Below are 24,091 nucleotides of genomic sequence, written 5' to 3'. Positions count from 1 at the left end.
AAGGTAAGCACTTCTAGAGTCTTTGTCATCATACATGTCTCAGCTTGGCACAGTGCACTCAAATACGTAAGTCACTTTATGAGAGGGATTTATAGATGGAAACTCAGTGTTGGCTGACCTAAATAAGAGGTGCTCTGTTTTACAGATCATCCACTGTGTGGCTCAAGTGCAATTGTGACTGCTGAAATTTGACATAAGATAGAATTATTAAATTCAATGGAGATAGAAAAGTTGTTTGTCTTTAACTTATTATTATGAAGAAAATGCAATTCTATCTGCCACCAGGTACGACATCTCCTGAGAAATGAGGGCTTAAGTTATCACATAGAAGAGGAGGAGGATATCACTTTCGTTTTCCCTGGTCGCTCCTAGTAGCTTGACCCAGGTAGCAGAAATAGCGAATGGTGGAATTAAAAGAGAAACTGTGGAAACTCTACCCAGTAAATTAAAGAGTCGTGTGGTCTAAGGAAGCTAAGAAAGTGAGGATGGATTTTGGAAGACCGGACGTGAGAGAATTAAAAACGGACTCTAAGTTGGCATCATATATTAATTGTACTCCATCAATAAGTAACAAAAGCCATCTACTTATTATTACAACTGGGTGTTTTACTCCATCTTTATCGTAGCACTGAACAATGTCAATCTTTGTGAAAACAGTAATAGCACTTCGAAACACTATGGAAATGCTCTCTGAAACAAAAGTGGACAAGACAACAGCAAAGTCACATAGGTTTAAAACTGGTCCTCAACATAACCTTCCTCTTCAAAATTAAACTACAATCATGCAATGACACAAATATATTTGTCCCCATCTCTCTCTGACAGTTTTGTAATGCATTCACATGACTGAACTATGTACCCAAAACCAGCCGCCCTGCTTCATATTTAAAGAGCAGAAATAAAATCCTGCGGTCTCCAAAGTGATCGCTGTCCCTTCCGCCTCCCCTCCAGCTTAAGATGTCTGTTAATGGCGATCACAAACAGTCTGACAAAGCACAGCCTTGGCAGAGTCCAACACCTACAGAGAACACACTTGACTTTTTGCCAAGGATGTGGACACAGCTCTCACTCAGCTCTCCATATCTCAGGAACAAAACTGGTGAGTATAGTGTTATCAAAACCGATACGAATGACGCCCAAAACTACAAATAAAGCCACTAAATGATCAGACTGGATCTTAGTTTGTAGATGTGCTGCACTGCCACTGTCGCTGTCTTAAAATGACGTGTCAAAAGTACTGTCTAATTTGCAAGCATAACGTTGTATCCAGGGCTCTAGGACACTGTGTTATGCAAATACAGAAATTTACCTATGCCTGATGCTGTTAAACTGGAATGCAATACCTATCCATTGGTTTATTTTGGAAATAAAGCCCAGACATCTCTGAATGCACGTTAGCTTGTTGTCGGATTACTCACAGCATCGTGGCAGGAAGTGTAGACAACGTGAACCTGCTTGAGGTCCCGATCCAGGAAGTGTCTGCGTATGGCCAAGACATTACAGCCGCAACAATTGTCCTCTTCCACTGTCACAGACTGAGACAATCGAGAGCCTGACACTGATGTGCATCTGGAATGAGACAGGAAAATAAATGTCAGATTTATGTGTGGAACTGTAGGTGGAACACACACAAGAGACATATATACAGTGAACAGGTAAGATTGAATATCCCAGTGCAGGCAATCTCGCTGGGAGCGTGTAATTAATTCAACATTGTTGTGTCAGTGAGTGGGTCCAACTAGAGTGCTACTGTCTCAGTGGATTATCACTTGGCAAGTGTTGACGCATGTGAAATTTGATCCGCACTGGAGAGGCTCAAGAGACACAAAAGCCAAATAGATCAAAAGTGTGCGGGTGTGTGTTTGAGTGCTTACGGGCAGGAGCTGGCGAGGCGGCACAGCCCACAGGCAGGCTTCCTCATAAGGTACATGGGCCAGCCATATGCAGCCAGGGCAAAGAGCATGTAATAACACACATCCTTGTACATGTTCATCTCGGCCTGGGAAAGGACAAATACACATACAAGGTTGCACAGATTATTTCAGCTGAATACATAAAAGCATGCTATCACAAACCAATAGCAATGACATAAACTCTACACCACTGCAGGAAACACCTCTCATTAGACTAATTGTTGGATCTGATATCATTATTTTGTATGCAATGTGTGAGATATGCACAAAACTCCTTTGTATGGAATAAATAAGTAAGGACCCTTTGTGAACTTCATGGTTTTTCCGTACTTAATCATATTTTCCTTTTTCATGTTGTAATTTGTAAAATTCATGGAAAAAAATAATGGCCTTATGAAATTGTTGTTAGCTACAGTACAACTGAGCCCTCTGTGTATAATTTGCAACCATTGATGAGACTTGAAGGTTCTCATGACATTTATCTTTTTCATGTCTTTTCAGTCAGGGTTTAGAGCTCATCCTAGCACGGAGACAGCCTCTGCAAAAGTCACTAATGACCTTCTAATAGCTTCAGATCAAGAGTTTGTGTCTCTCCACGTCCTGTTAGATCTTAGTGCAGCGTTCAACACTATTGATCATCACATATTATAACATAGACTAGAACAGTAAATTGGCATTAAAGGAACCGCCCTAACCTATCCAGTTTGTGCAAATTAATGATGAGTCATCTGTGCGCACCAAAGTTAACCACGGTGTCCCTCAGGGTTCTATGCTCGGCCCAATTCTATTCTTATTATACATGCTTCCACTAGGAAACATTATCAGGACACACTCTGTAAATGTCCACTGCTTTGTGGATGACACCCAGTTAAATCATCAATAAAACCAGAACAGTGTAATCAATTAACTAAACTTCAAGCATGTTTCAATGACATAAAAACTGGATGACTGTCAATTTTCTCTTATTAATAAAAACAGAGGTTCTAATACTAGGCCCCTAAACACCTCAGAGATACATTATCTAATTATATAGCTGCACTAGATGACATTGCCCTTGTTTCCAGTGAAACAGTCAGGAATTTGGGAGTTATCTTTGATTACGATTTGTATCTTTTAATTCTCCCTTAAAACTAATTTCTAGGACTGCATTCTTTCACTTACGTAACAACTTTAAAAAAAAAAAATCTGACATTTCCTGTCTCAAATAGATTCAGAAAAAGTAGCCCGGGCCTCTGTTACATCCAGACTTGATAATTGGAATTCCTCATAATCAGGCTCCAGCAGTAAGTCGTTAAACACTCTGCAGCTTGTCCAAAATGCTGCAGCACGTGTCCTGACAAGAACCAGGAAAATAGATCACATTTCTCCTGTATTAGCTTCACTACACTGGCTTACGGTTAAATTTAGAATATAATTTAAAATTCTCCTTCTCACCTACAAGGCCCTTAATAATATGGCACCATCATACCTTAAAAAGCTCATCGCACCATATCACCCCACTAGAGCACTGCGCTCCCAGAATTCAGGCTTACTTGTTGTCCCTTGTTCTCTAAAAGAAGAGTAGGAGTCAGAGCTTTCAGCTATCAAGCTCCTCTCCTGTGGAATCATCTCCCAGTTAAAGTTCAGGAGGCAGGCACCCTCTCTACTTTTAGGAGTAGGCTTAAAACCTTCCTTTTTGATAAATATATAGTATAGTTAGAGCTGGGTCAGGTTTGTCTTTGACCTGCTCCTAGTTACGCTGCTTTAGGTCTAGAATGTCGGGGGACACATGGAGCTTCCCTTTCCTCTTCTCCCTCTTTATCACATTAATGTCTCATCAATACATGTTACTGACTTGACTTATTCCCCAGAGTCCTTGTGCTTTATCGTTTGCAGATCCAGGACTGCAGCTGCGGCCACATCGTGGATTATGATGGTGGATCATGAATCAGAGATCGTGATCATATTGGTGGAACGTGTTGGCTGATCCTGATCGTATTCGCAGCTGATTGTGGATAGTGGTGGTGGACCATGATCGAGGTGGCAAGTGATGGTGGATGATGATGGTGGATCCCGATAGTGTCAGTGGATCATGAAGATGGATTGTGGATTATGGTGGCATCTGATTGTGGTGGTGGATCCTGATCGTGGTGGCAGCTGATCATGGACTATTATTTTAAACAAGACTGCTTGATATACAATATGCCTACTCACATATTCTACCATTGCTGACAATAACTCCTCAATTAATTCAGTTTCCATTATGTTACAAACTGTTTACTCTAATCGATGTTGTAAATACTCTGATTTTGCTGATGTTCTTCATTACATGTGGCATCTATTGCACTTCTGTCCGTCCTGGGAGAGGGATCCCTCACATGTGGCTCTCGCTGAGTTTTCTAAGTTTTTTCACCTGTTAATAGGTTATTTTTGGTAGTTTGTCATTACTCTTGTTGAGGGTTAAGGGCAGACGATGTTGCACCTTGTTAAGCCCTATGAGACAAATTGTGATTTGTGAATATGGGCTATACAAATAAAATGTTATTGATTGATTAATTGAAATTATTTAGTTTGCTTTAACAATTAGTTCAAATGCATTGATTTTAAGTTTTCACTGGTTTCACATGTGATATAAACTAACGTCAACCATGGCTCTGTCAGATCATCACACAGAAGAAACTCACCGAGTTCTTAAGGTCCAGGTATCTTGTATTACGAGTTACAGGCATTCCAGATAAGAAGGCTAAAATGTCATTGTTGGCCTTAGGAACAGAAAGCAGAAAAAATGAATTATTTTTTCATAACAGGACATGCATAAACAAATACATAAATAAAGACATTACCATCTGTGTTACAGACAGTGATACCTGGTCCAGGATAGAAGATCTCTTAGACCTTTGTCTCTGACGGAGAAGTACCAGACCGGCAATAATGTCACTAGGCACAATGTCCAGGTCTCTGAAGAACTCTGCGAAAAGGCTTGCCACTTCTGAATAAGCATCCTGGACAGGAAAGCAGCAGAAATCAGCACGTGTTGGAAAAGCAGATTAATAATTAAAGGACTCAACCACAGGAGGTTTACCTAATACTCTGTTGTGCTCTGTTTGATAACAAATCTACAAATATATACTTCTCCTTATATCGATTACTATTTTGTGTGAGTATATAATAATAAAACCCACACAGACATGGGGAGAACATGCAAACTCCACACAGAAAGACGCCAGCCATGCCGAACCGTGAACCTTCTTGCTGTAGGGCAACAGTGCAAACCACTCTACCACCGTGCTGCCCTGCATGGCTGCAATGATCAACGAATCACAACTGCCTGGATGTTACAGTACAGTGGGTTTGTATGTCCTTCGGAGTTTTACCAATTTACTGAGGACAATATGTCCTGCTCAAGTATTAGTATTAATTTACTCAGAAACTACAATGAAATATTAGCTAAAGCTGATAAAGCAGATGAATCTTTCTGATTATTTTCATAGCTTCCATTAGAAAATCTATTCTAGTGAATGGTGGTTACAAATCTTTGTGTGACTGCAATTGTGCATAACATTTTTGAAGCCAGCTTGTAAAATTGATTTAACCTGTAATGAAATAATTTACTATTCATATTTTACATGAAATATTTAAATGTCACTCGTAAGCAGCTGAGAAATGAACTCCGTTGTGTCACAGACTTGATTAATCCTGCCAGAGCTCATTTTAATGATATATTCCTGGTTACATTCCTGTCTGTTTGCCTCTAGACACAGAGAGAACACGGGTAAATGTGTGTTGTCACTCACTGATTGTGTATCCTGGGCTCTTGTGCAGCACATGAAGAACTTGAGTCTCCTGCTCCAACTGCTGGCTTGGCCTTCCTCTAGCCTGTGTCTAATAGAGAGGAAAAGTCAACAAATATTGTCAAGACTGAATTTGTCTGGGGAAAAAATGGTATGTTCATGAATGGATGTTGTGTTTTGGTTGAGGTTTGAGACAAAGACAAAAATCTGAGAGAATCTAAGGACCTGTTAATACCTGAGCGTGTATGTTGTGAGGTTGCGCTGACGCCGTCTTGTTGCTTTCAGTTTGACAAACGTCCGACCCGTAGGATCAAAGGTGCACATGAGGGTAATGCAAACGCTGAATATCACAAGCCAGTTGCATGCAACGATTCCTGCAGAGAATATTAAAACATTGTTCAAATAACATGAAAAAAAACACTTTTAATTGTCTATGTCTATTTCCATCCCTCTTTTTAACTTCTTTCACTTACCCAACGCCAGGTTTTTGGCTGTGACATCAGAGCATGGTTGGTAATATTGGACCAGCCAGGCAATTCCCACTACAGCATATACTAGCTCGACCAACAGAATAGCTGCAGAGAGAAAGAGAGAGAAATAGGAAGAGGGAGTGAGCAGCATAATGATCACGATGTGCCCCATCAATGTAATCTGTGTTCATGCCTTATATTGAAACAACTCATCTTCACAAACATCTTCCTCACACCTAACGAGCATTAAGATGCAATTCTCCCTTTTGCAGTTTACATCTTTGTCCAGACTCATAATATATACGTAGCATAGATTTTGAAGGAATTTAATAAAATGTGTATTTTGTCATAATAAGCACATATAATTATTTAGTTATTGCCAAAAATGTGGGATGTGGGGTAGGGCTGGGCGATATGGAAAAAAATCATATCGCGAGAATGTATTTTATATCAGTCGATATATATCACAATATAAATCAGCGCCACTGCACTGAGATGCATAACTCTGCGCAGGTCAGCAAGTCACTCTGCTCCTCTGCTCTTTTCTAATCACTCACACAGAAGTGATCTTTATAAAAACCTGCTGAATTCATATTTATGTTCCATGATAAACGGGGTGTTGCTTATTCTGCAACAATGGAGTTATTGTTGCGTCATAAACTGCGGGAAGAACTTCTCTTCTGTCTGCAGGAGTGTGTGTGTTTGTGTGTGTGTGTGTGTGTGTGTATCTGCTCGTCTCTGTTGCTCTTCACACACGAACTGATAATCACATGTATTTAGTTATTTATAGAGGATGTCGGATCATGACTCCGGATCGCTCCGAGTCACTTTAACCCTGATGTCCTGTCTGTGCACGTCACGTTACATCTCTTGTTGTGTAACAGGTTTAAAAATGTGTCTCATAAACTCTAGACTGAATCAAACAAACACAAAGTAAACGTCAGTACTGTACGTGTTCTAATAACTTCTGATCAGTGATGGTGTTTATTGGTAAAGTGTAAAGTGAGCGCAGGTCAAAGGGGGAGTGAGGAGGAAGCAGACACAGGACGACCGGACCTTTAATTTGCATCTGTCCTTAAGCAGCAATGGTATAATTATTCAGCAGTGGAAAACCTCTAAAACAATGAACGTAACGGAAAACATGAATGAATTATGTCACTGCATCGATGCAGAGTCATCCACGTCTATGCAGGAGCCCAAACATTAGCATGTGTGCTGCTGCTCCTCCTACACTCTGTGCTGTGTGCGTCAACCTAACCTGATGTGGCCGTGACTCTATTCCAGCCACATGATTGGTTCAGCGCGGCGCTATTCTCATTATCATTGGCTGTTCGTGCTGTGTGTCAAAATATGGATGGAATGAGTTCTATCGATGTTATATCGACCATGTCTTTTATTGCTATCAAGGAAAAGTTATATCGCAATAATTATCTTTATTGTTTTATCGCCCTACTGTGGGGTCACGATGACGTTTGACCATCTAATTCTTATCAGTTCATCCTTGAGTCCAAGAGAACATAAAGATTCAAATTCCCTCACAAGATACCTTGGTCATGAAAGTCGGACAGACAGGTGGACGGACAACCCAAAACTATAGTGCCTCCATCTACTACCTTCACTGGCAAGGAGGTGTGAAAAAGTGCGTGCCTGCATGTCTTACCTAATCGTATATAGATGACGTACTGCACAGCTTCCCTGGGCTGTGTGTACAAAATGCTGCCTCTCATGCTCAGCCACATGATGGCGCTCTCACAGATAAGGCAGCTGACCAGTATTCCCAGGTACCCTCGGCCATGGTCCACCAGCGTAACAGAACAGGACTGGTCTGATCCATAAGGGAGGCCGAACAGAACCACGGAGAGAACCACCAACCTGAGAAAAATTAAACAAATAATAAACATAAATATATGTTCCTTCAGAGATAAAGTGATAATTCTAAAATATAAATATGAAAGAAAAAAAAAAATGATGCCGTGAAAGAAAAACTGACTCACCAGACGCAGTGCAATAAAAAAAGGAAGAGGGCGGGCAGCACTAGGTCATCACTGCCAACTGACCAGCGCCGCCGAAACATCACCATGCCAGGCATCACTGCCCTGTGGAAAAACGAAAGGCAGAGAAAAACTGTCAGGAACAAATTACATTCTTTGCGACTTTGCTTCTCGTTGTCTGAAACTCATTTATTTATTCAACCCAATGTCTTATATGCTATGGATCACATTTGTACATGACAGAGCTTCAAAACGGCAAAAGACAGAAAGAAAACGAATTGCAGTGCATCATACTGCACAGATGTCTCTGGACCAAGCAACGCATCAGATGTAGATTAGCATTTCAATTTCTGTTTCTTAAACTATGTATATGATTCTATACATGCTAAAACTGAGAGGGCTGCAGGGATTGGAACAGAAATAGATTCAAACAGAGGAAAGGGTGAAAGAAATAGGAGGGATGAGAATAAGTGGGTGAATGGATGCAGAGCTACAAAGCACCACTTAATGAAGAAAAGAAAGAGAACCAGCTTTGATATATGATGGTACAGTGCCGGGGAAAGAGCTTTTTTTTTTTTACGTCACTATGTCCATTCTTTCTCTCGTTGAGTGTTTACTCAAGTTGCCTCTGGGCGAGACAAATGAACTGCAAAAAGCCTGGTAGGAAGGAAACAGCAGCGAGAGAAGGAGCCACAGAGAGGCTGATGTAGGCCTTATGGTGTTGATACAGGCTGATACAGCCTTTATGGTGCCCTGCTCCGGCAAATTTGGCTGGAAGCTGAAGGACGTCTTTTTAGGTTCTGTCACAAAAGTATGCAGTCTATCTTGCCAACACCATTAAACATAAATATAAATAAAATCCAGCTATAGGGTAGTGGTAAGTTTAGCAACAGATAAAGCAACAAGAAACATTCTTATTAGTCACTGTCCAGCACTCCTCTGCATTTAAGAATTGTGTAAAAACATTCCTTCCACATTCTTTTAGTTATTGAGAAGCTGACCATGACGGTCACTACGGCTGTTAAAGTCTTGTGTCTGCAGAAAATGGCACAAGAGATAATTGTATCATATCCTGGTTAAAGGCTAATCTAGGACTCTATAAAAACGTGTGGTGTGTATCAACGCTGCAGCAGCTGTGCAATGCCATCAAGTTAATCATTGGCTTTAAATATAAGTGTAAAAAAATGCAGATAAAAATCAGACAAAAAGCTGTACAAAACTATCTGCCCATAGAACAATAAGTTGACAATGTCCGGTGCATCCTTTTACAGAGGTGGTGTGCACTAAGAGCTTCTTGCCAAAATAATGACAGATGCACAGATGAAAAACAGACTCTGAAAAGGAGATAAACAACATATCTGCATGACATCTACATAAGACTTACCTCTGATCATCTACACAAACATGTACAACACATATTCAGTCTAACTCAGCACAGTCTCTTAAGGCATGTTTTTTTCATGCGATTAATTAGCACATTATTATTATGTTTTGAATCTGTACAAGTCAATGCAAGCTTCATCAGTTCTGGAATATAGCTCAGCGACTTTGCAGATTTTAAATGTTCAGACCCAGTTACATTTTTCCAAAGTTTCGCTTGGACACATCTAACCAATCCGAATGGGCGTTGTTGACGTTTTATTTATTATATTTGTCTTCAGCCATTTCTCACAGTTACTGTTGCCGACTTGAAGCTAGGATCAAACAACGGAAGACAACTCCTGTCAAAGAAGATGAATGAACCAAATATGCACAGCTGGGACTGTTTAAGAACAAACAGGACCCTCACTCAAAAATAAATATTCAGGAAAAACCTATTATCTTGGTGCCAGCTGCTGCAGCAGTTCTTCAAACTGTCTAACGCACTTCCTGAAACATGTCCAGCAGCAGCAGTGGTAGAGTTTCAGCTCCTGAACCAAGCACTGAAACTCACCAGTTCTCTCTTCATCAGTATACCAGGTATTTCATCTTCTTTTATTCGTCATTAAGTAAAAGGAGCCCCTGGTCATCATTGCTTGATGATGATTCATCGCTTTCCAGAGGTGTGACTCTTTTTAACCTTATTGTTTAATCGCTATATGTTGTTTAATCACTGCATTGTTTACATCGTGTTGGACTTAATGTGAATTATTCACCATTTGGTGCAGTGTGTTTGTCGTCTTTGACGTGGCCTTTAGATTAAGAAAAGTAACAAGAGATCATCCACTATTTTTTTCTAGTTTGTACTGGAGCAAGAATGCACCTAATTACATCAGAAGTAAGAAATCAAGCAAAGAAAAAAATAACTCATTGAGACATTTGTGCTACCACCTACATAGCTCTCAGTAGGGGTGTGCGGAGTATTACAAATAAACACTGACATTTCCTCTGTGCAAATCTGGTGCAGAAGTAGCTTTTTTACAAAACATTCTCTATTCGGTGACAACACACACACAAACACTGGAGACCTTGTTGTCAGAATAGATTCCCATAACCCCAAGTTCACTGGACAAAATCCAACACTCAAAATCCAGGGCCTCTGCATTGCCAAAATAACTATTCTATTGTATGTTCGATTCCCAGCTTCATGCCAAGTTTACAGATATTTAAATTCATAATATGTCTGACTTTATTTCCCAAGCGGCTGCATACTGAGCCTAAACACCTGCACTTATTTGTAGTATGTCTCAATCAGACTGTATAAAGACGGATGACATGCCAGCTCTCCTTAAGTGAATCCAAATAATCTTGATTCCTTGGTGGTTGACTGCGGTCATAATTACCACCTCATCCATTTTAGTGGGCGGGATATTGACCAAATATGCACCAGGGGGGCTGCAGCCAATTCCAGCAGGGATTTAAACCAGGAACCTTCCTGCTGTGTGGTGACAGTGTAAACCACTGCATCACCATGCCACCGCCCAATAGACCGAGATAAAACATTAAAGATCACATCGAATACATTTTTCTCTAAGATTGTGTCATTTCAGGTAGTTCTTATCACACTGATGCATGTTTAAGTGTTTATTTTTCAGGTAAGTTTGATTTTAATTAGTTATTTGATGCTATAAAAACAGAGTGACATGTCATGATAAACGGCTGAGACTGTTGAGTTACCTCGATTATTTCACGACATAAACTTTATTCTGTTTAGTTTGTCTATTTGTCGATCAGATTACCATGTTGTGCATCATAAACACTGATGTTTTTACAATATTATGATTTGGGAGGAGCAGAGGCACTTAAGGGAAGCACACGTTACTTACACATTACTGCTAATGGCTTCACACTCGGATGTTATCTGAACCCCTGACTGGCTTTGCAAATGTTTTCTGAAGAAGAAAATGCACTGGAGACCTTTGTTAGGTCCCGAGGTTTCACAAAAAGGGAACTTTTATTGAGATCAAAAACTTTTATGGCAATATAACTAAGCCCTTCTATGTGTACTACTGAGCTGGAAATAACCCATGGCCTTTATTTGCACACATCATGGGCTTGAATAGATCTTATGACAAAATAACAAGCACAGTCTCCAGCTAAAAGTAAATTATATCTCACGGGGCAACAGGCAAAGATTAACATCAATATTGTACCGAGAGGAAAAGATGGAGCTAGTGAATGTGAATGACCTCAATCGAGCAAACACCCACTACTCACCTGACTGTGAAAGCCACGTTATGGCTCCAAGAAAATTTACATTGAGCAGTAAGGAGGTTCGGTCAACTTAACTTCCATTCTAATGTGGGAAATGCTGAGTGTCCTAGTCCCAACAATTAGATCCTCACCAACACTGACAGAAAGACACAGTAAACTAAAGGCTCTAACACAGCTGTAGAGTTGAATTCACACACCCAGCAGTCTTTGTAAAACTGTCAGGCTTCTACAGACATTTCTGTTATCTCATGCATTCCTGTTTTCAAACCTTGACATGGACCTGTGTGAAAGGGGCGTTCATTCATACCACTCAAAACCCTACAGCACAGCAGCTGGCACACTGAAGCTGTCACACTCAGACAGTGGAGGCAAAAGGGAGCATAATATGAAACTTCAAAACGACTTGATACGTTTGAATAACACTGTGCAAATGTTTACAGCCTGGGCAAAAATATTACAGGACATTTCACGCAAGCTAACGACTTCATTGTTTTAATGACACAAAATGGGTTTTTAATCCAACTTCAACTGAGCTGTGTTGGCAGGTGATTGCAACTACCTGGGGTCAAACAACACGCACCACAAAGCACCACAGCAGGTGGGTGGTTTCACTGATTGGTACCACCATCATCATCATCATCCAAAAGGGACAAACAACACAGTGGAATCAGCAATCAAACCGTCTTTCACAGCAAATGATGGAAGACCACAATGTGGAGCTTGTAAGAAAGTTTCTAAGGAGAAAACCGTATTGACAACTCTGACCTACAGATTCCAGTTCTTAGTATTTATCCAACAATGTGGTTCCTCTGCTTTGAGATAATGCAATAGAGTGAAGGAAACAGAGGCATGTGAACGGGTTCATGTGACTGAAGTCACATCTCAGCTACTTGTCAAACTCTATCCAGTTTGAAACAACATTAAAGAGGACAGTGGAAAGATGGGGGGGAGAAAAGAAAGAGGGGGGAAAGAAATAAAGGAAGATCTAAACTCTGCCCAAATCTCATTTAGGTCAGAACAATTAGGCCAGTGAAATCAAGCAGATCATTTAAATGCAGGGACACAGTTATCAGCCCTCTCCCCCAGGCCTGTTGGGACAATAAGGCTTAAACTCCCAGCAGAGACAATGGAGAAAATATAATGACACAATTAGAAATCAAATGAGACTGGAGGGTAAGTATGACCTTGTCTTCGTGTTAATCTACTCAGTAAAGTTTGTTTAGGTGATGTAAGAATTCTGGTTGGGTGGCGTAATTTCCAGCAAATGCATCTATTTTCTACTTGTTTTGCGGAATAGGAATTTGTGCAATTCTATTCAAACTAACATTACCATCAAACTAGATATCCTTATAGAGACTGGTGGTCAGAGTTAGGCCCTCGATCGCTTGCTAGGATAAAGCACATTCATTGATAACTATTTTAAGATTTTGTTTATTTTCCGAATCGCCTAAGAGACTTTTCCCCAGATTATTTATCAGATCTTTTATGGCTTGATGTCCCTTCCCACTCATCATCATAATAATAATAATAATAATAATTTGATCATTGGATGCATTTGTTCCCTGTTGTTGCAAAGTTCAGATGGATACACAAACGTTACCGGGCCTTTGCGGTCAGCCTGAGGAGATCAGGGCGGTAAAACTGTCTTGTCTTTTAAATCTATAATTTTTTAATTGCTTATAAGTGAGTCCATTAATTATGTTATGACATTTTAGTTTGCTTTGTAATGTGTTCAGTTTTATTGCTTCATTTTATTGTGCATTTTGAACATGATTGTATTATGAAGCACTTTATAAATGTTTATTTATTACAAACTACTGCTTTCTTACATTCATTACCAACACTACGGCTGTATGAAGAAGAGCATCATGACTGATTAACCATTAAAAAATTGATTTCTCCAATTTATTTATTTGACTGTGTGGTCCTTGCTAGTTCCTTTTACAGATTGTTCATTCCATTTGGTCATGAATAAAGTTCCTACTAATGATTATTTTCAAAACAGATTTCTTGTTAATGGTGAATCATGAAAACACCACCCTAGGGTTGGGTTTTTAAATGGATTGCTTTGTGCAAAGATATGTTATATACGTTTGATATGAAGCAGGATAAAAGCAATAAATCCACACTTGCAGGAAGCTTTCAAGCATTCAGCAATCAAATAATTCAAAACGGATGTGGAGCAAATATCTGTTGATCGATCCATTAATAATTGCAGCAATTATGAGCCATTAAGCACTTTGTACATTGCTTTTAGACAAGCATTGCTATTAGTGCCATAATAATTATCGGTTGTCTTTGGAGCCATGTAGTCATTAATGTCATAACTCATTTAACACAACCATGTTATGTTTACTCAATCTGTGCTCAGGTTGTATTCTCTCTGTTCAGGTCACTGTCAGGCAACACCAGTAACCGCAGATTAAAGATCAAGCAGTGCTTTTGATGGGCAGATCAATGGGCTCAAAATGCCTTTAACTATTAGTGTGCTAACCAAGTCCCATTGAGAACGACCTGGATGAGCACAGCTCTGAGGAATTATCAACAGAGAACGAAATCTCCCTTTCATGTTGATGGGCATTTTAAGTTTAACTGCCATTTTCATACAATAAAAGGTTCACAGTAGAGGACACCAGCTCAATAATCTTAGTACCAGCAATCTATCAAGCTGCACAGTGACATCCATGAAATCCAGCCTGTTCCTCTTGTAATCAGTCCAGTGTACAGCTCTTCAGCGCTGACCTCTGACAAGATCCACTCTGCTGCATTTCATGGAACAAGACGCTGGCCATCAGTGCAAGTCTCAATGCAGCAACCTCACTAATAGCAGTTCCCTCCTCAGGGGCTTTCCCATCTCTCACCCTGAGGATGTTAGCCTATTAGTGGTGCTGTTGGGATTCTATTGTGGACATTAGTAGATGCATTTAGACTGTTTTTTTTCCCACCACAGTAAAATGCACAACATATTTGCATTACATTCATCTTTGTCATGTGGACACCAGCCTATTGATTGACAAAAAAAAAGATTAAAACATTTTTAAATGTGATTACTTATTACAGACAAAATTACTGTTCAAGTTCATCCCGACTGTGATCTGCATTGTGGGTGAGTAAGAAGATATTTATTTTTATGATAATTGTCATTCATCCACTAACACAAGCATTCATAAAGACATTTGCACACCGCAGGAGCAGTCAGTGGTTCGGTGTTTTCATCAAGGACACTTCAATACAGTCTGGGAGGAGCCGGAGATCAAACCAGGAACCCTTTGATCACTAGATGATCATGCTCCCTTCTGAGCTATGACGCATGTTCACAATTAGAATATCTTCAGAAAATAAACACATGCAACATTATATGAGCAACTTAGTGTAGGGTTGGTACGTTTTTTCTGAAACATTTTTTTTATCTTATTTTAATTTTATTAGCATGTGTCTGTGGCCGTTGCAGGACTGTAACATGACCAATCATTTCATTCAGACCGAATGGTGTGCCTATCTGTCACTAACAGACCTGCCTGCCTGCGTGCACCCTGTCTGTGCTCCTCACAAGCCAGAGAGGCATACACCCCTAAAGCAGACACTATAGCCAGAAGTTGGCGAGCAAGTTGCAAGTGTGTATTCATGTGTTTTAGGGGTATTGTTTTGACAGGAAGAACAATGGGAGGGAGTGGGATGTATCGTTTGCATATTTTCAAAGTGTAGCCTGCTCTTGCTAGCTTTTCCAGGCTTACCTACCCTAGATTTAAGAGTGTGAAATAGCTCCTTTGACGAAAGTCAAGTATACCCAATCTTCTTCAATCTAAAACAGACCAATGCACACAAAGGCTGCGAAATCCTATTAAGAAAAGACTAAATCATATTTTTCTGTGCAATAGGTTTTTTTAAAAGATCATTATTTAACATTCTGATTACTTGTGAACTGGAACAAATCAAAAGTCAACAGTTTGTGACACACATAGCTTCACACAAAAAGCCATAATTATCAGTAGCAGAAGCAACACCTGAATATTTTAGCTAATTGTGATGAAACCTTGAAAAATCTGATAGTAGCTCACAAAAACTAGAAGGAAAATAGAGAAGGGCATAAATTCATTAACAGTAACAGATTTTACATTAATTTGGTCTGATCCAGCACATTTAAACATACAGCTAAGTTTTGGTTACATAAACAACTGGATGTCATATTTTCACTTTACAAGACAGTCTGCATACACTTCATACCATGATTCTCACTGTGTTACTATAGATCATCGTATGAAGACCATTCCTGTTCCGCATGTAATAAGACTTAAGCTCCACACGAATTGTATTTGTGTTTTTATATGCTGCAAATGGACATGTTGGTGTAAAATCTATTGTAGGATCTTTCATAATAAAGTGCAGGATGTCACTTGTTTGTTTGTTGTTTTTTTTACCCTGAAGTAAAAAAATGCTGATTAGTGTCAAACCACAAAAACAAATTTAAGAATTCCAAAAAACATTGATAAACTCAGCAGAGCAATTTATCATACGCTTCACAGCTATTCATGATAATATAAGGAATGAGAGCACATATTTTATTCCACTATACAAAGAGACACATTTTTCTAGTGGATCAAAGGATACCCTCTATAAATTGCGCAGTGAGGAAAAAAAGTGTAATCCAAATTAATCCCTTATTAGTGCTGAGGGAATCGTACAGAAAATTCACAGTGTTGTAACTTTTGTGAAATATTAAACAAGTTTGTATTTTTAAACCTCTTCAAGTGATAAAACATTCAGTTCCAGCACCTGAAGCTGGCACACACCTCACACCCTGCAGTGTTTGTAACCTGAGATCAAAAGAGCACACTAAATGTCTAGAAACAGACCTTTACAACAACTCTACTCCACATAAATCTCTAGGGATGAACAACAGGCAAAACATTTGATTTAGATTTGACATATATTCAAATTGTGATATTAGCTGTACTTAATATAAAAATATAAAAATGATTTGATGGTTTTCTTGCTGGGTTCTGTACCAAACAAGCCTGCTCTCTAAAAAATATGATTTGTAGCATGTGGCCTCTCTGTAGTCCCACAGTGCTTCATTAATAGTGTTAATAAGTCCAAGGCTGAGCTGCTGCCCCTGGTTCTGCAGAGATTTTTTTCTGCATACGACATGACTCATGCAAACTCTTGCCTCTCTCATCCTGAGCTTGTGACGCCGTCTGAATCCAAATGACATGTGTTTTGTGAAAAGACTGTGACATATTCCTGCATGTGAGCAATGCTTTTGTGCTCCACACAGCGTGCTTCTGTGTGCCAGGCACAGTCCCGTACCCACGTGATGCAACAACAATGATGTAACAACAATGACAGGGCTCCCCGTCCGTCATCATGGCTTTTGTCTTTGACATGGACTTATTGACACAAACAGGGCACAGGCATGCGGCACAGCATCTTTTAGACTGTCTGATGCATCTTCTACATGGACTATAATCTAGTTTTTATGTTCAATCACATATTTTCACCATCTGTCTGTATGTAGCTCGTATATCTCAAGTACCATTCATTTTATCCGCTTCACACTTGGCATGTGTATTGTTAAGGGCCCAAGGAGACACCTAGCAACTAATTTGGTGCGATTTGGACATGCAATATGTTCAATATGAATACATTTTTACCAGTGCTCTGTTGCAGCGGTGGCTGGGACAGGCCCTTTCACACCAACGACAACTGATTCTCCAGGTTTAGCATTTGCATACTGAGGCAAGATTCAGCAGACTTTGAATAAACAGGTGAGCAGCACTTTGTGGAACAGCGGTGGCACTGTTTGAAGGTCTTTACTTGTCCTGGCTCAGTCACTGCAGGTCACATTTAGTTTCAGAAAGGAAGCTGTAACCAGCATTCTACAAGGCAGTGCACTCGCTGCTTGAAAAGGTAATAAAAGTTCAAACTCACCTGATCTCAGTGCTAAAAAGGGAACGCAGAACACTGTCACTATATTAATACATCACTCCTGAGGTAGCCACAGACACAGAGTAGTCTCAAGTCCCATCTGAACTCACTGCTGTAGCCCTGGTTTTATATAAACCAGTTTGATCTAGTATACAGGTCTTTCAGTTTCCTACTCTTCCATCTCACTCAATCTGCAGCATCAAGCCAAGACGGGGTACAGCCTCTTGGTTAAAGCCTTGTTCTCTATCGCTTTAATCCCCGTGTAACCTTTTCATCTACTACTATTGTAACGAAGCTCAAGAGGAATATTTACTTTGCCTAATAATCATCTCCCCACACAACCACAGATGAGAGCACATGTTACAAACTGGTTTGAAAACAAACAGCGGAGAAATACTAGCCCATTGTCATCACAGAGAAATACAATGACCTGTTGTTACCTCTGATTAATATGTTACTGCATCTTAGTCATTTGTCAACGGTTTAAATTAAAATATCATAAAAAAAGACTTGTTTTTAAAAGACTGAAAAACATTCATAGCTAAACCTTATCACAAGGTTCCTTTCAAAGTGAATCCAGCCATATTCTGCAGTATAGAATATTCTGAGTGTCAATCACTTGAGATTAAAGGTCATTGTACAAAGTTTGCTGTGTCTTCATGGTCAAACTGTGCTCGGCTTGACTTCTGTTAGTTACATGAACGGTGTCCAGTTTTCATGAAGGAAAATATATATTAAACTTAATAACTATTGTAACGAGTCAGGATCATTTAAAGATTTCAAACACATAAATACTGGTCTAATACACCAAACTGAACAAATGTATTGATAACAGTGATACAATTTACTGTGTATTTTTATTTTTGAACAAACAAACATGTAAAGCTCTGTACAGTCTCTTCAGCACAGAGGATTAGACAGCGACTAAGTAAACAGCCATAGAGTAACAAAGAAAACGCAATTATGGGCACCTGTCACTGCTTCTCACACACACACACACACACACACACACACACACACACACACACACACACACACACACACACACACACACACACACACACACACACACACACACACACACACACACACACACACACACACACACACACACACACACACACACACACACACACTTTTAATTATCAATAGAAGCAAGATTGCATCTCTGGTAATACCTTTAGCCTGACTGTGCTCAACACGATTCATACTGGAGTTATTCTGAGTAGAGAATCTGTGTAAATAAAGGTGTGTCTAAAAAAAACATGAACAGACTTCAGCTCACACTGAATCAAATTTAAAACATCCTGGACCTGACATTCACTGCAGCATTTCATTTCTGCAGCAAGTCTGGGTGTCCTCTGCTAATCGATGAGATGTGAATATTCACATAGCATGCTTATTTGTTGAATTCAAAATTCATGTTTCAAAATAGCTCAGAATATCTATATTGTACATTCATGGAACAATGTCTTGAATACCATATTGTCTATATGCTCAGTTGTGGCTTTGGTGATGTGGAGGAATGTGCATTGGGCACATAGACTATATAAAAGGTGGACAACACATCTGCAATTCCTCCCACTATTCAGAAATGAGGGTAAAATATTCCGAGTATGAACGCTGCCATCTTAATTGGAACCAGAGTCTGCACAGTAGCGAATAGGAGATGGAGCCGCAGTGACAAGGTCCCGTCGATATACCTGCTCAACCAATCATGGGTCAATCTCGGCTGTCAATCAAATGGTTTCACCCTGAACATCAAATAACAAATTCAAACCAATGTTACCGGAAATATTAACATACATCAGTATGTATCAATCAATAACTACCTAAAATGACCATCTTTGAGAAAATTCAATATGACGTGTTCCTTGACCTTTGTAGTTTGTTACATGTCCTATCCACTAACATGGAGGAAGCTGAATTTATGACCTATACTGCAGCCAGCCACCAGGTGGCAATCAAGACGCTTTGGCTTCACTTTTGGGGAGCCATCATATTGTCTACCTTAACAGGGCATACACTAAATTTCTTTTCTTAGGATTGGCTAACGAAAAATGTCATGAGAAATTACTGTGGAAGTTTGTTTTAAAGGGCTATTCAACTATTGCACCCCTAGTTGGTGAACTTTAATTAAATGGAAGCTGGGCACACATTCAGGTATACAGTGACTTAACTGCTCTGAAGGTAGCTCTTGTAATGGCAACAGAATCAATAGGAATCAGCAAGAAAGGAAAAATATTTGCTCCGATGGGACAGTGAAGGGAGGCTGTGGAGGGCCTGACACGTAGTGAGGTGTTGAGCATAATCCTGAACAAACGATCTACAGAAAATGCTGAGGTCACACTGGGTTGTCAGGATGGCACGACAGCAGCTCGGTCCCAAATCCCTGTCTCCTCTGCTCTCCGTCATACATCCATCTGCTCCAGTCTCTCTTTTTCTGCCTGGGTCACAGTTACATTCTGCTCAGATCAAGATTCTCTTCAGCACTTGTCACATCCCTGGCTCTGCTCCTGCTGCCTCTAATGATCCTGTCTCTCCCGATTCTGTCACACTATACAGCAGCATTCTGTGCGTCCTGAAGAATCTCACCCTATCCTCTCTCCATCACACCCTCTGCCTTTCTCATCCTCCGTTTTCCCGTCCTCATGCTCTCTCCTCTTCTCCCTCTGCCCACACACTCATTCAGTATTCATATTAGAGGACATTTATGAGATCGAGTGTGTGCATCTGCACCATTTTCGGTGCAGAGGAAACCTACATTTTCTCCAGTAGCCCTCCCCGGTCCCCCTCCTCTTCCTTATCTTGCTAATCCAGATTCTGGTTTTGGTTTCGCGTTGCTCGTCTTTTTTTAGACTGAAAGCCATGTGCCACTCACTCCTACTCTCCCTCTGCCTCTTTCTCCATCTTTTTCTCCCACTGCCACCCACTCAATCCCTTTCACCTCTTCCCACTCAATTTTCTCTTCTTTCAATTGATGTGATAGTATGTGCACTGCAGTTTAGATGTGTGTTTGTGCGCGTACAGGAATGTTTTGGTTTGTGTTGTTGAGGGGGTAACATATGTGTTCTGAAACCTGTCTTGATCCCACAAACCTATCTATTGATCGTATCTGGTCAGATACTGAAAATAACTGCAGCAGCAATACACCACTGCAGCCATAGGTTTTCAGTGTGCCGAATGTATAGCAGTAGTTTAAATTGGCCTTTTTCATTCACACTTGTATTGAACCGTCGTCTATAAATGGCTTCGATGCAGAATCACCATTTCAGTTCTGCAGCTTATCGATTTAGCCATACGTGTTCAGAAGGGGACACACACAAACACCTCCCTGCAAAGAAACTGTCAGCTCATCAATACTCTCACATAGATATTGTCAGAGAGAGACCTCTCATACCTTTTACTGGTGGAGTAAAAGGTGTGAGATCATCTGTCTCATGATGCATAAAATGAAGATGCATGCTATGGTATCTTCGTCTCCACAAGACACAGGGAAGATAAATCAAAATAAATCACAGTCAGATATTACCAACAGTTGTCAGCAGCTGCAAACTTGAACATGTTTACCAGTTAATCTCTCGTCAACTTGCATTTCAAGCACCGTCTGACAAATAAAAACAAATGTTACAGGAACTTGCTTCCAATCTTTCCAAATGATGTTATGAAGAACTGTACGTTACTGCTTTGAGTATAATCCACTTTTAGCTCACTTCAAAGAATCATCTGTTGTTAAATGATCTGTTTTCCAATCAACATGTTTCATATGATACAGTTTTACTGAAATATTCTCTGTGCACACAACAAAATTAGTTTACAAAATACAGTTAGCTCTGTATCTTAAGTAAATATTTAGAGATAAAATAAATATGTTTCCCCTCATAACCCATATCAGTTTTGCTGATGTGAGCAATGTGTAATTATTGAAATTACGTTTTAACGGAAATGAATGTGATCAAATGTCTTCGTGGTTTTGTTTAAACATCCTAAAAACAATATTCTCCTCTCACAGGCACGCACCTTCAGAACGTGTAAGCTGCAATCGTGACAATAAAGAGGAGTGTGAACTGTTCAGATTTTATAAGCCTACGTCTTTTGATGCCAAATTTATGTCCAGTGTGAGTCCATAACTTCTACTTTTATTATTGCTTTTATACTGGGTGTATGTAAGTACATAGATGTCAATGTAAATGTGGCTTTTTTAATGCAATAACATGCACATGACACGTATAATGAAGCCTGACAAGAAAGAGGACAAAATTAATTAAAGAAAACTTCATAACTCACCAGATTTTGACAGAAGACGGATTTAACGGCAGATCAACAATTAGAAAATTATAGTTTTGGACCATAGGGCAGTTGTGTTGTATTCCACAAAAATACCACGTTATAGGCATTAACTGTTCCATTAAACCCTGTACTATACATACTTACAATTATTGATCTCATTTAACCATCCCTGATTCATACAGACTCCATACAATATATTAATTTGCTGTATAAAGCCGTAAAATTGTAAAATGTGCAAACGTGAGAAATAAACAATTTCTTAATAGTTTCAAAAGCAACACTGGAACAAAGCAAATGTCTACATATCTTCCCTCATTACTGCAAAATATACTTCTCTGCTGCTGCTTCATGCAAAAGCAGTGAACATTTCTTTACAATCAGTAAAGACCCAAACACCGCCATTGCATCCTGCTAAATTATAATAAATGATTAGGTGTGCAGTGGCAAAGAGAAACCAGTTTTCTGGCACAAGAGTAGGTGACGTATGAGAGACTCTCTCACACCCTGACTGGGGAAAAACAAAGAGCCAACATATCTGCCAGAACTCACCGGAGGCACTTGGTTTCCACCAGGGATGAAGCTTAGAGAGAAACCAGTGAAGCGGGTGTAAACACTGGTCTGCAAAGCTGGGCATGTCCTTGCTTGCAACAAATTCAACTTGGTTTCAGGACAGTGACCATGTTTCCTACATATTAGTCACCACAGAAACAGAAAAATAACTAACACCAAAACCCAGTTTCATGTTGTTTTACACTTGTCCATACTAAACGTGAGGCTGGTCAGTTTTTTTTCAGAAGCCAAAGAATGATTGATGTACACCATGACTTCCACAATTTAAAAACCACATTAAATAATTTTAACAATTTTTATTCCACTACAGATTATAAATACAGATGAGGGGGTTTGGGTTGAAAGGTGCAAGACACGATTACTTACTGTAATTTAATATCTATTCTGTAATCTTAAACTTTGATCTAATATGTAATATATTATAGGCTTGTCTGTACGTCCTGTCATTTCCACTCAGAACCAAGAAACTTCTCAAAACTGCTTTTAACGTGCGATTATAACATGCATTTAATATTTGCAGTTATTTGCCTTTATTTGTATTTTTTAACCTATGTAAGGCTTCTTTGAGCACTGTTACATTCGCTATGGAAATGAAATGAGTTATTATTAATATTATAATAATAATTATGATTAAGACAAGAGCCAGGACACAGTAGAATCCAATTTAAAATAAATATACAAATTGTTAAAGCTGCTTCTCTGTGTGTATCAAACACATCAGCCCTTCCTGCACATGACAAACTCATCTGGTGTCACATCATAGAAAAACAAAACATGTATTCCTCACAGCCCTCGGGTGCTTATTCATCCCATCACTCCAAATGTCACCTGCAGCCATCTCTGCTCAAACATTGCACATTTGCAGTTTGACACTAGAGTGTTCACAGCTGGAAGTTGTGAGACAAGTGGGGGCACAAATTATCAGGGAAATATTCCCAGCGTGGGTGATAAACAGGTGTCACATTCCTCCTGTTGTGGCTGCGCCAGGTCCTTGTTTGAAAGGGGGATGTGTTCCATCTCCTGCCTGACTTACAGCACACGAGTCTGGACAATGTATAAATATGATCATGTACGTATGAGTGTGGTTGGTCTCGTTGGTCATGAAGAGACCAGCAGACTGATCAATTAGCAAAGGTCACTCATTTTCTACTGAGTTAAACATCACTTTGTAACTTGTGGCGTGCATCTGTCACTATTCCTGACATTGCACACAGTCTATACTCCCTGTGACATAATAAGAAACCCCAGTGCAGCCCCAGCTCTCTGCAGCCCTGTGTGCCAACATGTGCAGCAGCAGCATCCGAACATGTGATTCCTACAAACCGATGAGCAGCAGCAGCAGCAGCAGCGTAGTGTCTAATCTCATTTAATCGGGACAGCTGCTTAAGGTGGCATCCTGCGGGCCTAGCTAACGGAGAATGTGGCCTAAGAGAATGTGTGTGAAACATCACTACAACACGAGCTGAAAGAGCCGGGTCCCACTGTCCTGGCTCGGCTCGGCTCGGCTCCCCCTGCATGTGCACACAGCT

General features: G+C 39.9%; 1 protein-coding gene across 4 annotated transcripts in view; it reads right to left on the bottom strand.

The window, feature by feature from the left end:
- Positions 1 to 24,091, bottom strand: part of dagla (diacylglycerol lipase, alpha) — a 38,282-nt gene that overhangs the window by 13,284 nt on the left and 907 nt on the right. For 2 of the 4 annotated variants that reach the window (XM_034581625.1, XM_034581627.1), the window contains exons 2-10: positions 8,148 to 8,249; positions 7,814 to 8,025; positions 6,157 to 6,258; positions 5,919 to 6,057; positions 5,687 to 5,774; positions 4,736 to 4,894; positions 4,577 to 4,654; positions 1,875 to 1,999; positions 1,419 to 1,569 (exon numbers count right to left, since the gene is read on the bottom strand). In XM_034581625.1, the coding sequence (XP_034437516.1) occupies positions 1,419 to 1,569; positions 1,875 to 1,999; positions 4,577 to 4,654; positions 4,736 to 4,894; positions 5,687 to 5,774; positions 5,919 to 6,057; positions 6,157 to 6,258; positions 7,814 to 8,025; positions 8,148 to 8,242 (1,149 nt within the window). In that variant the 5' untranslated portion in view covers positions 8,243 to 8,249. Of the gene's footprint in view, positions 1 to 1,418; positions 1,570 to 1,874; positions 2,000 to 4,576; positions 4,655 to 4,735; positions 4,895 to 5,686; positions 5,775 to 5,918; positions 6,058 to 6,156; positions 6,259 to 7,813; positions 8,026 to 8,147; positions 8,250 to 22,541; positions 22,563 to 24,091 lie in introns of those variants that run through there. The other 2 variants (XM_034581626.1, XM_034581628.1) reach the window with 2 other exon arrangements.

Source organism: Hippoglossus hippoglossus, chromosome 3 (assembly GCF_009819705.1).
Source record: "Hippoglossus hippoglossus isolate fHipHip1 chromosome 3, fHipHip1.pri, whole genome shotgun sequence".
Classification (NCBI taxonomy): Eukaryota; Metazoa; Chordata; class Actinopteri; order Pleuronectiformes; family Pleuronectidae; genus Hippoglossus; species Hippoglossus hippoglossus.
The sequence above is the reverse complement of the archived record's forward strand: the minus strand, read 5'-3'. Positions and strand labels throughout refer to the sequence as shown.